The sequence below is a fragment of the Lepidothrix coronata genome, unplaced genomic scaffold (assembly GCF_001604755.1).
Source record: "Lepidothrix coronata isolate B3197 unplaced genomic scaffold, Lepidothrix_coronata-1.0 Scaffold205, whole genome shotgun sequence".
In the NCBI taxonomy this organism is placed as follows: domain Eukaryota; kingdom Metazoa; phylum Chordata; class Aves; order Passeriformes; family Pipridae; genus Lepidothrix; species Lepidothrix coronata.
Window position 1 is genome coordinate 1,399,806 of NW_016690385.1, and position 13,827 is coordinate 1,413,632.

Genomic DNA, 13,827 nt, shown 5'->3' on the forward strand with positions numbered 1-13,827 from the left:
TCCAAATAACTTTCCCATTGACTGAGACTTTTTTCCCCTAATGAAGTCCCCCAGAATTACTGAGCAAAGCACTGAAGTACAATAGCACAACAAAACCCCAGTAAGGGATCAGAGCAACCTGCAAGGAAACGGAAACTACCTCCCCTTCTATGTGATGACAGCTCAGCAAAGATGGGCTACAAATGATTAAAAAGGGAAAAAACCTGCAAAGAACAAATATGCAGGGTTTTTTCCCCAAGATCTGTTTCAGGTATCCACTGGGTTAGTTTTAAATCCTTTTACTGAAAGCTGTAAAAAAATTTGGCTTTTTGTAATAAGTTTCTAAAAGAAAAAAAAAAAACATTTCTGCTCTTGTAACTTGGTTTCAGGTGTTGTGTGTATTTTACAAAGCACAAACCAATCCTGGCCAAGCATCCTGATGTTTTTAAAGGACACTTCCTGGCACACTGACAGCCCTAAGTATTTAAATACCTCCAACACTCCAGAGGAGAAACCTCAGGTGCCTGGTGTCCCTTTGCACAGTGAACACTCCAGCACTCCGTGCTTCAATCTTAACTCAACCTACAACTGCAAGGAGAGTCTCCACAGTACCCAGAGCACGTTCATTGAGGTTTAAGGTGTCAAACAGTGTCCAGCTGCCAGAACACAAGAGGCCCAAAGGCAGGTTGGAGCAGGGCAGGGCTGGCTCACCATCCACAGGATGGAGCCCGTGGGCTGCTCCACCTGCTGAGATCCGCTCCAGCGCGACTTCACCGTGGCCAGCCCGAAGTCTCCGATCTTCACTGTGAGGCCTTCGTGCAGAAATATATCTACAGACTTGTTAAAGAAACTCTGCAAAACTGAGGAAACCACTCTGGATTTTCTGACGTGGCTACAAAGTGTCTGCTGATCACAAACACGAGCCACTATCCAAGAATACTGCTGATTGTTTTATTTAAACCTGCTGCAAGCTCTATCTTCAACACAGGAAAAGCAGTTTATGGCATCCATATTTACAATGTTAACATTTAAGACTAAACCAGACCAGATGTTTCAGCATTATTTGTACATCTATCTTTATGGTGAGTTAGGACAGAAATCAACAGTGCTAATTACCATCAATGCCTGCAGGTACCTAAATACTGAACTGGTGTCACAAGACACAAAAGGAAACAGCACAGAGGTCTCACAACTCAAAAAAAAACCCCTAAACCAACCAAACAAAAAACCAAACAAACCTACAAGTAGAAGTACATATAAAATAAATCTATTTACATAAAGCTCTCTGGCAGATCTCCTGAGATTTAACCATAGTGTAACTATTTTAACTGGAAATATTCTGTACTACTTGTAATTATCTCCTTAACAGATTTGCCTGTTATGATTGATAGCCAGCACTTTTTTTGCTGGGGTTATTTTAAAATATCATTTAACAATTTCACTTAGGAATGTTTTAAGTTCAAAGAGATGATTTGGAAATATAAACATGACTGACTCTAATTTCCATGTCAGAAGCAGAGTTGATTTATTTCACAAAAATCATTATCAGGAATCACGAACTCCTGACTTCCTATACACTGACATGATTCTATTTCTAGTTTAACTGAAAATGGGAATCCCCATTATGGAACTACTGAATTTGGCATATTTTTTTTATGATGACATTTTCAAAACATCCTGTTCAGATTTTATGGAAGGAAGCCACAATTCCTGCTGTTCCTGGCAACTCCAAAAGCAGGCACTTTCAAAGGCAAAAGACATCAGTTCACAACATTTTTACTCCACATGCATGACTAAATCTGTATTTTTGCACAAAATATAGTGGTAAAAGGCTGCCTTTTCTTGAGTTTAAAGTAAGATTTTTGGCTTCATTTCTGGCAGTCACATGAGGTGTTCTAAATATATTAAAATACATGAGAAACAGTCCCAAGCCCCACATGTGCACACACAGATCAGCAGGCACTGCTCCCATCAAGGGAAGATGCAGCCTGTCCCAGGGTACCAGACAATTGCACGAACACCATTTAACTAAAACAAGACACTTTGGGAGCCCAACTGTTGCACATCTTTACCCCAAGAGTATGAAAAGCAAGCACATGTGTCCTATGGAAGTCCTCCCTAAAAAGCAGCTTCTTGCTCATCGGTAGGAATTGCTCATTACTTTATATATATATATATTTATGACACAGCTATTTCAATCCCCCCAAAAGCTCCATTACCAATAAATCACCCTCCCACTGAAGGCAGGACCATTAAGAAAGGATACTATTGGATTTCATGTCTCTGTGGATGATGTTCTTTGCATGTAAATAGCTGTGAAAGAAAAGCAGAGCAGTGTCATTCCCAAAGCTGCTCCCAAACAGCCTTTCCTCTGACCCCCAGCCTCCAGGGCAGTTCATGGCACACTCAACCACTGCTCACCCCTCTGGCCTGAGTCCAGGGACAGGATGAGGGCACTTCTGGTCACCAGGAGGAGACTCTAAACAATGAGCTGAATGCAGGACAGCACCTCGGGCACAGGGATGGCATCACTCACACTCACCCTGCAGAACTGGGGCTGGCCTCCTGTGCAGGAAATCTGCCCCCTGTGCTAAGGGCACTGTTCACAAACCCTCTCCATTTACATGTCCCCAGTTTGCTGGGGTCTGACTGGAAACCTGGGTCCTGATGCACAAAATGCATGAGCACTGACAGCCCCTTGTGTGCTCCCAGCATCAGAACAAGTGCTGGCAGAGCAGTGAGGTGGGGCCTCAGTCAACTCAGACATCTGCAGGATGTATCCCAGCGAGTCCTGGAGCTGCAGAGTAGGAACAGCCACTCCCTCATCCCACAGAACTACCAGCAGGATAAATTAGTGGTTGTCAAACTCTGCAATGTTACAGCAACAGGGGGAAGAAAAAAACCCCTTAATTGTATATTTAGAACAGGATCTTATTTAGTGTGTTATAACAACCTCAAGCTATACAAGATAAAATACAGAAGAGGTGACTGATAAGTGACATGAACTGAGCTGGGTTTGTTCAGCCTGGAGAAGAGAAGGCTCTGGGAAGACCTCACGGGTCCTTCCAGGACCTGAAGGGAGCTTATAAAAAGGAGGAAGGGGGATTTCTATGGGCAGACATTGACAGGACAAGGAGAAATGGCTTCTAACTGCCAGAGGGCAGGGATAGATGGGATATTAGAAAGGAATTCTTCCCTGTGAGGGTGGGGAGGCCCTGGCACAGGTTGCCCAGAGAAGCTGTGGCTGTCCCATCCCTGGAAGTGTCCAAGGCCAGGCTGGATGAACTTGGAGCAACCTGGACTGGTGGAAGGTGTCCCTGCCCATGGCAGGGGGTGGAATGACATGGGCTTTAAGGTCCCTTCCCACCCAACCCATTCCCTGACCCTGTGATCTGAAGAATCCCCAGGGACAAACGACTGAACAGCAGCACAGCTGCCCCCAACAGTGCTGAGCTGAGGCTGCACAGCCCGTTCTGCCCCGTTCCTATTCCAGCACAGCCTCCCCATGCCAGGGTTTGAGGAAGGGAAGGCAAACCCCACTCCAAGGCCAAGGCCAGGCCTGTCCATCCCACTCACTCCATGCCCTGTGCTGTCTGCCGGGCGATGTCGATGAGCTGGAACATCTGGAACTTGGTCTCCTGGACGTGCAGGTGTTTGTACAAACTGCTGCCCTCGCACCACTGGGTCACGATGGCCAGGTTGTCCTTGGTCATGTAGCCCATGAAGAGCAAGATGTTCACGTGCCGAGTCTTCCTAACAGAAAGGAGCAGACAGGGAAATCAGTGTCTCCATAAAAAAACGTGTTCAAAGGCCTTTAAAAGTGGATTCCGGCTGAAGGAACGTATTTCAGCTTTGGAGGCCAAAAAACATGAGTTTCCTGCAAAATTTTTCCAAGCTGAATATGTGACTAAAGTTTGGTTTTACAAATAATAAAAATATGCCAGGGTTGCCAATTTATATTTTTTTAATAAAATCAGCTGGGTTTTTGGTTAAAATTTTAGTTAAAATACTGCTTTTTAGTTCTACAGAAGTTATATAAAATCAACATTTAAGGAAAAGAAGTCATGAAGATTTGAGTGTTTTGAAATCAATGGCCAACATTCACGTTTGCAAGTGGTATTAGAAAGAGTTACTGGAACAACAGAATAGTCCTGAAAGCTGTGCAAGAGTGACAACTTTAGAGAGAAAAATTAATGTCAAGAGGAAACTAAAGGGTCTATATAACTGAAGGAATTACCAGATGAGAAGATGGTTTTTATGTATCTAAATAATTCAGTTTCAGGAGGAACATCACAGATAGTTATTCAAACACTAAAAAAACCAGTATTTCAAAGCAAAAAGCTCTCAGATCAATGTACATGTTTAAGCATTAAAAAAAAAAAGTCTTATGCTGCAATTTTAAAAGTATCAAGTATGAGTTCAAGTCCTCTGATGGTGAGAATTATGGCAGAATTTATTAATTCTCACCTTTTCCTGCCGGAGGTGACCTGAACAATTCTGGGTGTTTGCACTACTGAGGTGAAAACACAACTTTCAGAAGCAGCAAAGAACCCCTGAAAGCCTCTGAGCTGTGATTGTGTCTCACAGCAACAGTCAGAATTGTCAATATAAATGTTTTCATTTTTCTCTGGAGATCTGCTTTTTGCATCTATCAAACACAGAATATTGGGCAAAAAGGCTTAAAAAAGGAGGGGTGGGAATCAAACACAGAGCCTTGGAATAAAGGAGTTTAGCAGTGAAACCCCAGCTCACCTCAGCACAGCCACTTCATTTCTGAAAGCCTGGAACTGCTCTGGGGTTGGATCTACCACCTTTAGTATCTTCACTGCTACATCCCCTGAAAATACATTGACCATAAAAGTTACTAAAAATGCAGCTTTTTTTTTTCTCCTCTCCAAAATAACAGTAATATGCAGTGTAATTAAAACTCCTAATTTGTGTACAATACACCTCTACTAATTTGCATGTAAGTCAACATTTTGCTATCCAGCTTCAGCATTTTTATAATTAACTTTAAATATTAAAATGTTTATATGTATATATATATATAACCTTTTTAACAAAACTTTATCTAAAAAGCAAACTTTCTAGACTTAGATACTACTCCATTTTGGAAGGGGAGGGATAAATCTTCTATCTGGGAAGAGCAGAAAACTCGTGAATGACAGAAATGTCTGATTAATGTCTGTTCTTTGCCTTAATTTCAGTGCTGCTACAGTAAGGAAGTTACTGTTTCTCACCCACTACCTGTGGTGGTAGAAAAGCGCAGAGCATCATTAAATTCTCTTTTTCAGGAGTGCTGTCCCACCACATCAACACTGTGAGATGGTGCCAAGTCAAGAACTCACCGTGCCATTTGCCTTTGTAAACTGTTCCAAAGGAACCTGACCCTATCCTGGTGGAAAGCATGACTTCACTGGCTTCTATTTCCCAGTAATAACTGGAATCTCTCTGTCCACGAGGCCTCTGGAACAAAAATTGACACGGCTTTTACTCTTACCTTTTAATCAAATGTATTATGTATACACACAAAAAATATGACCTGAAACCTTGAGGGTTTTGTCCTGCAATCTGGACTTTTCTTTTTCTCCTCATCCACTTTCTTGGATGGCTTGAACTGCTTTAAAAAGTTATCCTCAGTTCCGCCCTAGAAACTTAAACCCTAATCTTAGATCTTAAGAAGAACAAATATTTTAAAATCAACTATTTAAAGCCATTTGAAATACTTAAGAATCTTACTGGCTTCTTCAAAATGACAATGCTAAAATTCTCGAACTCTTTATGTGTTTAAAAGGAATAAAACAAAAAGATGAGAGTGAAATGTCAGATGTCCAAGTGAGTAACAACTGTTGAGTCCCACTTAGCAACTGTACTTGCATTTTGAAAAAAATATAACTAATTATTACTCTAACTATTCTTTCTCCCCCCTCCATCATCTAAGTTTAAATCAAACATTTGAGGGAAAACTTGCATTTTGTTAAAGCTATTTCTCCCTCAGCCATTCTGACTAACTTGCCATGAAAATGAAGGCACTATTAATATCCACTTTCTATGGAAGCTATGGCAACACAGGGATAATAGTGATAATAAGGCTAACCTTAAACATACTAAAAATAATAAAAAAGATGCAGCCTTTGAAGATTTAAAAGGTAATCCTTGAATCTGCACTGGAAAACAATTTCACACTACTGTCTGAAATTCATTTTCAGTGCAGAACACTTTGTTCTGAGCATTTATAACCCAACGCAATAGTGATCATTCCCAAATTAGTTCAAATTATATTGCTACTACGTACACAGAGCAGAGCAATCCAACACTACCAGCAGCTTTTAATGCCTTTTAAGAGCAGAAATTTATCCCACCACACCCCTACTCCCAGTCTAATCTAACTTTTTTTTTAAATTAAAACAAATATTACCACCCTTACAATTTTGTTCTTTTCTTGTGTATTAGATCCAGCAGCTCTCTCTCTTTGGGCTGGGACTGGGGTTTTAGGTTGAGACCAGCCAGTTGGGCTCATATTGTTAGGACTTCCAGACAGAGCAGAGGGTGAGGCTTAAATATGGAAACAAGAAAAATAATTAATGAACAAGAAAATAAACAATCAAAATAGTATTAGAAATTATTTAAGTTTTTGAAAACATACCTGATTCACTATGGCTTCGAATTGCATCCTAAAACAGGGAAGATGGATAATGAAGTTAATAAACATCAGAGAGCACACAAAGGAACAAGTAGGAATGGTGTTGAAATTGGTTCTGCCGGTTTTGGTTGAGTGCAATATTGGCCAACACCCTCCTAAAGATGGGTGATTTCCTAGTTATAACAATCCTGTATGCTAAACCCATGCAATTTGTGAATTCTTACAAAACATGAAAAGAGTCACAGCATATTAAAGGGTATTACTACCAAAGAAGGAAAGTGGGAGGGAAAAAAAGACACAGAACAAGAAGAACACCATCAATGCTGCCTGCATTCCCCCCCTGCACTTGGGACATGCTTGTGTCTGAGGGCTGGGACAGCTCCTGGGATGGCCTCTCTCTCCAGGGGACAAGTTCCCAAACAGGTTTTGGGTTACAAGTAGGAAAATTTAAAAAAAAAAAAAAAAGGCCTAAAATATTCCAATTCAATATACATTTTAAAACACCTCTACTCTACTATTTCAATCCCCCAAAAAAAAAAAAGGCTACAATTCATGCCCTCATACAAAACCTCCTGGTTCCCAGGACATCTCCCCCCAGGTTCCAGTCTGGCATTTGAAAGCGTGGGTTTGCACAGGGCACTTGTTGGTACAGTGTGACAGCTCTCACCTCATGCCACAGGCACAACACAACTCTACAGCCATGCACAAGGAAAACTAAGCTCTGACAAACAGGACTGCACAGCTTTTCTCACCTGCTAGGGATTATCCCAAAGAACATACAGGAAAGGTAAAATATCCAGGGACTGTATAAGTACAAAGCAAGAACATGCACTACAGAAATGTTAAATACTGTCAGAGTTAACAGAAGTCAATTCAAACTAACTAGTTAGTAGAATAATAAATGTAAGATTTCATAGAAGGACAGAACAAGCCTACATTCCACTGTACAGTTTCAAATTAAGATTATCCTTAGCAAAGATTCATTTATGAAATGCATAATTTTAGCCAATTGGTTGCATTCTCCCAGGCTTGACTATGCACAGTATTCCTGCACTCAACACCTGAGTGGATTAAAATCTGCATAAACTATCAATAAACTCTTGCAATTATTACTTTGTCCATTTGAAGGACAATAAAAACCTCTCAGAACCTGAATTAATAACAAGTGGTGGGTTTTGTACATCAGCCTGAGAACGTAACTGCTTTAAATTAAGCTGGCTAAAGAATAACTAAAGAATTTTCAACTGTTCTCATACTTATGTATACTTAATTCTTACTTTAAAAAAGTATTTTGAACTTCAACCCTGATTTGAATATTTTCTTCTTTGCTTATGAATCCAACAGCAAATGAAGCAAACCCACTTTCTTGGAGTTGTTCTCCCCAAAACAAATAACACCATACACAGTGCTGTAGTCTGTCAACTTTACTTTCATGTGAAATAAAAACGGTACCTGTTCTTAGTCTAAGGGCTCTGTATGGTTATAGTCAATATAAAGAGTTTCCAGAAGGAAAAAGCCACACAACAGATGTGTTTGAGAAGGTTCTGCTTTAAGGGCTGTGTGACCAAAGGCATCTCTAATAGAAGGCTCCTCCAATTCACAGTGCTCTGAATCCACTCAGCTCAACAGAAAGGAAGCTCTTCCATCAGTTTGCCTCTTCCAATTAGTGTCCTCGATATTTAGGTATAAACATGCTACAAAGGTTTCCATCCAATCAGGTCCACTGATTAAACACTTCACGTGGACACTGCCATGGCTTACAAGTTATAGCAATCCTGTTAATCACAAGAAAACAGAAGGCACCAAGAAAATACCTACTCTTCCCCTCAAACAAAACCGTCTGCACCAGGAACTGGGAGAAGCATTCAGGCTGTTATTCTAGGCCAACATGGTAAGAGATAAAAGAAAAGAACAGAGGAAGTATAAAAAATAATTTTAAAATGTTAGGCTAAAGTAAAGAAAAAGTAACCTAATTTGCTTGATAAATGGTAAGTAAGTGCAGTAAAATTTTCAAATAAGTATTCCTGCTCAAATCAAAGTTCACTAACACCTGCCTCTGGTAAACCACCTTAAGGTGATCTTTCTCCTGACATACTAAAAGGTCTCTACTCCCTTTTTTCTGCATTGCTCTGGGACCCTTTTGGAAAAGCCTTTAAGACACACCAAGTGTTTTTACTCAATCCCTGTGATAACGTGAAGAGTCAGAACAGAAAGCATTTCTGTCTTTACTGCTCTGATAACGAATAAAGAAAGCAACGTCTCCTTGAAGTCCCATCACTCTGCAAAGGTAATTCATCTCTCTTTGAGTGCTCCATCATGTTTGGTGCCACCACAGATGGTCAGCAGGGTTCTGAAGCACTGAAAAAGGTCGTGAGCCTAAGGAAACCCCAGAGAAAGGGGCCACAAAGCTTCCAACCACAAACACTTCCTGGGGCTGTAGGGCACTGTCCCTCCCTCCCGAAGGGCCACAGGAATTCTGCAGCACACTTCAGCCTTCACATGCCACAGAGGGCTCTGAACTAGCAGCTGAAGATGCACCTGAACTCCACAGTCAAAGGCTTTTGCTTGGCCTGAAGAGTTTTTGAACTACTCCAGAGGAAGAAACCACCAAACAGTGCTCTGTCTGAGGTCCTGCAGCTCAGCATTCCCTTCTGCCAGCCTTTTCTGCACACCACACCCTCATTTTGTCAGGGTTATCACAAAGCAAAATTAAACAAAACCCCAACCACTTTAGGCCTGACTTCAAAGAGTTGTCCCTCACTACTCCCAGTCCAAGGTAGGAAGATAAAAGAAAAAGGTGCTTGAAGCAAGTAACAGCAGAAGTACCCTGAGATAAGCTGGCTTTAGCCCACAAACCCAGAATCACTGTTATCCTATAGGGATAACACAAAACATATCACCAGTAGGCTTTGACTTGAGTATTCCAAGTCGAAGAACTACACCCAGATTTACAGCACCTGTAGTCTGACCTAAAACAAACATCAACCCCACAACAAACCCAGACTTTTAAGTTTGAAAGAACATTTTTAGACATGCCTAACAGGCATTTCTTCAGCAAAGCTGAGCTTATTTTCTCTTCAGATCTGGAAAACTCAATTGTTAAGCTCCACCACATCCTGACATACACCAAAAATCTGCCTATCAGTTCAGCAAAGTTGATAGACTGCAAGAATGAATTATTAACTTTCTATGCAGATGTGTCACCTATACTGTACATCACTCAGCCAACTAAGGCCAACAGTAAGCTAATGACAGAAAGCAAAGAAGAAAACCCAGTCGGTGACTTATTAGATGGCCACTCAGAGTTTTAGTTTAACTTTATGCTACTTGCTCCCTCCTCCCAGAATTACCTCAATTATCCTGCTGTCTACAGGCATTGTAGTGCTGACCATGTGGACATTTGGTGTGGATGTGGATCGCTGTCTTTGAGACAGAGAGCCCTCAGAGGAAGGATGGGAGGTGTTGAATGTGAAGGCATGAGGTGTAGAATACCTGTGCTGGGAACTGAGGAGAGAGAGAGAAAGGGAAAGTTGTGGTTATTTTTTTCCCCACTAGCAATTGAAAAACACTGTTCAGTGTAACCTATCCAAAAGCAATATACACAGAATTCCAATCAGAGAAAAAGCTGGGACTTTCACACCAACTACACTGTCTGGTCAGCTGAATCATTCCTAGTTTAACTTAGGAAATAAACTGAAAAAACTCAAAGTTCTTGACAGCTCATATACAAAAACTAGCGTGTTTAACATAAGACTGTTTCTGCCATTACGAATTTTGCCACAGTTCACCTCAATCCCCATCAAATCACATTTAATGTGCTGACAAAATACTGGCTCTGATAGATGCATTTAGGGCTGTAAAACTTAAACAAACTGCTCATTTCAAGACTGTTGAATGTACAGCTTAAGAGCTAAGCCCTGAATTTGTCAAGGTTTGCAAGACTGTTCAATGCTTTGCTCAGAACAGCCAGCAAGGAAGTCATGAAACTCTACACCAGTTAAAAGGAGGCCAACACAAAAATCCAGTTCCACAGAAAGTTATAAATCACAGTTAAGGTCACTCAAACCATATTTATCCCAAAACACACATGTATCTTAACTGAAATCAGCCAGTCTTCACAAAAAAGCTTAAAAACATCTATCAAGTTAGTAAGTCATTGTTTAACAACAGCAGAAATAGAATGAGATGGCAAAGATCAATTCTGATGCAGTTCCCACTAAAATAAATAAAGAAATACATAGAACCATTTGCAAGTCAACTATGTGCTTTGTGCCTCATTCCTGAATAGGCCAAGATTTTTCAAAGAGATGCAGAAAAAACAAAAGCTAGCCTGCCCTCTTCAGCCTCTAGAATTTCAAGGAAAAGAATACAGGCACAAGTTAGGATCAGGAGACAGGCCCCTTGGAAATGAATGCATGTTTTATTTTAGCATTTAAAACTACAAGAATGTTCTCTTGAGGCATCAAAATTTTCTTTAGGAGGAGCAATTTTCAGGTCTCACTGTTCTCTCTTTAAACTCCTACCATCACAACATCACAGCATTATTTTAATGTATGTAAATCATCCAGCACGACAAAAACCCCGATGCACCGTACTGCCTGATGGGATAAAATAAAATTCATTCACAAAAATACCAAAAGGGAGCCTTGAATTTTCTTAGGCAGAAAAACAAAGGTCTCCAAAAACCCTTCCTTACAATTTTAAGACAGAAAATTAAAAATATAAAATCTCAAATCAATGGTCTGCTTGAATTCAAGAACAAGAAAGGACACTACATATTATCTGTGAGGAAGTGGTGTTGCCACCCTGCACATTCATCCCAACCTTCTGCTTTTGAGGAGTTGGGGATCTTTTGTTGGTTTTGACTGTTTTGAAACAAGTGTATTTCCCAAAGCAGAAACGACAGGCAATACTATCTTACCTAACAGGTAGCCGGGAGACAGACTCCCGCATCCGCCTCATTGTCAAGGGAGGTAGTGCAGGGACACCACTGTCACTGATATTTGAATTTGGGAACAATCTGAAATATCAACAAAAACAATTACAACTTCAACTGCTACACTACCTCCTGTACAATGCTCTTTAAAGCTCTAATTTCAATGGGTTGTTTCTCTGCAGCATAATGAACTTCATGAACACATTCCTGTTTTTGCATCATGTTTTCCCCCTGTCTGTGGTACGACTAAAACCTCTGCCTTCAGACTCCAAAAGACAATGTCCATGTGTTCCTTCTAAACTTCAGAGACTTCAGATTTTCCTGAAAGAGTATTTGACCCAAGTTTTTCAAGTTCCATTAAACCCAGGTAGCACCAAGTCATCCTACGCTCTAATAACTGGTCAGTATGAGAAAATGCATAACTGCATGAGCAAGTTCAGTTATAAAAAAATACAATCACTAAGACACAAAAACGATTCCAGGTTTTAACACTTTTGCATGAAAGGACTTCTAACAATGATTTTCAACCTTTTTTAAGCAATACTAGGAATGTATTATTCTTCATCTGTTTTCTCACCATCCTATTTGTTTTCAGCAGGGTGTCAGAAGTTGTGCAGTTCTGCACGCTAATGCTTCCAACAGCTAAAACCCAACTGAATCACGGCCTTTTTTATTCCTAACAAAAGTGTTATGCGAGGAATTGCTATCACTGTTCAAACAGAGGGTCATTCAGGATATTTGTTTGCTTGTCCCAGAATATTAAAATTTAGTGCCAGAGCAAAATGCCTTGAATGTAAACAGCCTTCTTTCCCTGGGAACAGACAGTCATTGCTGGTTGTTTCATGAAATCAATGCACAATCCTGGATATTGATCCACTTCCCAACCATCCAAATTTATCAGCACGATAAGAGATAAAAAAATGTTTGTCTGTCACAGAGAAATCCCGGCTGCTATTAAAAACAAACAGTCCTTACAAGAGCTGCCTGATGTTGCTCCAGTCCACACACATGGTTGGGACCTTGGTGCTGCAGTGCTCGTGGAATTTGTAGCCACAGGTCTGACAGCGGAAGCCGTTGAGCAGGAACTTCTGGCAGATGTCACAGAAGGCCAACTTCAGGAAGGTCTTCCGAGCCTGGAAAACACCCCAAATCATTCATCCCAGCTACAGACTGCTCCTCATTAACCCCCACCGGGATCTGCAGAGCCTGGCAGAAATGAGCACCCTGTTATTTGTTATCAGTGCCCCCAGACTGCTACTGAACTGAAAACTGCACTTGGATATTCTTGCATAGATTTCCAGTTTGGTTGGAAAGCTCAGAAACACTCAGGGCTTTGTTTACAAAAAAAAAAGAAAGAAAAAAAGTGTTCTGTCAAACGCAAAAGCAATTTTTTTGCCCAGTAAGGTGAAAGAGCTCAGTGGGCCAAGAACTGGGGTTTTTTGTTTGTTTTTGGTAACCCCAGGGAGGAAGGAGGATCTGATTGTAAGGACCACTTCGTTATTATTTTTATTAGTCAAAACCCTTGGGGTATGTTTATGACTAACCAATATCCCTTGCATAAGAAATAAGTTCCTTAGTAAATAAAATAGCTTAAGGAATTTCTACTTTCTTAAATGGCAGGATACATTTTTCTCTTGAAGCTTCTGCAATATGAAAAAAGAGTATAATGAACCAAAGGGTTTCTTCCTCCAGAACATACTGGGGAAGAAATCTTGAAGTTTGAGCTCCTCTCAGATCTGGAGAAAAATATTCATTTTCTGGTGACCAACTGTAGATGATTTTTTTTGTGTAGTTTTCTAAAAATGTCAAGTAGAATTAATGCTACTTTCAGATTTTGTAAATCAATCCTAACCTTTCTAATGGGTGGAAATGACAATCCTTCAGGTTTGCCACTTAGCACAACATATTTCTGCAACAAAACAACAAACAGGCTAAAATAGAGGAATGGAGTTCCTTCCCATGAAGAAGGAAATAATGGAAGAGCTAGAAAAAACCCACACATATACCCAAACCCTAAAACACAAGCCTTATTTATTATTGAATAAATAATCCATTTTTGAGAAGGAGCTTGAAAGCCTTTAGCCTTTCATCCCCCAAAAAACCACTCTGTCAAACTACAGGGCAGCATTAGCTCACAGAGCAATGTCACGACCTGCAGAATTAACACTCTCCCTGTATATTCAGTACAAATACCATCAGTCCAATAAATGTCCTGAACTTATCCAGCCTTTTTTGACTGATGAGTCAGAGACTGAAAATGCAAATTATC

The 13,827-nt window shown here is 40.4% G+C and overlaps 1 protein-coding gene across 6 annotated transcripts in view; it reads right to left on the reverse strand.

Annotated features, from left to right (window-relative positions):
* Positions 1 to 13,827, reverse strand: part of RAF1 (Raf-1 proto-oncogene, serine/threonine kinase) — a 67,379-nt gene that overhangs the window by 4,041 nt on the left and 49,511 nt on the right. For 5 of the 6 annotated variants that reach the window (XM_017832772.1, XM_017832776.1, XM_017832773.1 and 2 more), the window contains 11 exons: positions 12,534 to 12,691; positions 11,544 to 11,642; positions 9,973 to 10,126; positions 8,441 to 8,500; positions 6,626 to 6,653; positions 6,407 to 6,534; positions 5,328 to 5,445; positions 4,732 to 4,816; positions 3,556 to 3,732; positions 2,246 to 2,292; positions 691 to 809 (listed from right to left, as the gene is read on the reverse strand). In XM_017832772.1, the coding sequence (XP_017688261.1) occupies positions 691 to 809; positions 2,246 to 2,292; positions 3,556 to 3,732; positions 4,732 to 4,816; positions 5,328 to 5,445; positions 6,407 to 6,534; positions 6,626 to 6,653; positions 8,441 to 8,500; positions 9,973 to 10,126; positions 11,544 to 11,642; positions 12,534 to 12,691 (1,173 nt within the window). The remainder of the gene's footprint in view (positions 1 to 690; positions 810 to 2,245; positions 2,293 to 3,555; positions 3,733 to 4,731; positions 4,817 to 5,327; positions 5,446 to 6,406; positions 6,535 to 6,625; positions 6,654 to 8,440; positions 8,501 to 9,972; positions 10,127 to 11,543; positions 11,643 to 12,533; positions 12,692 to 13,827) is intronic. The other variant, XM_017832771.1, reaches the window with a different exon arrangement.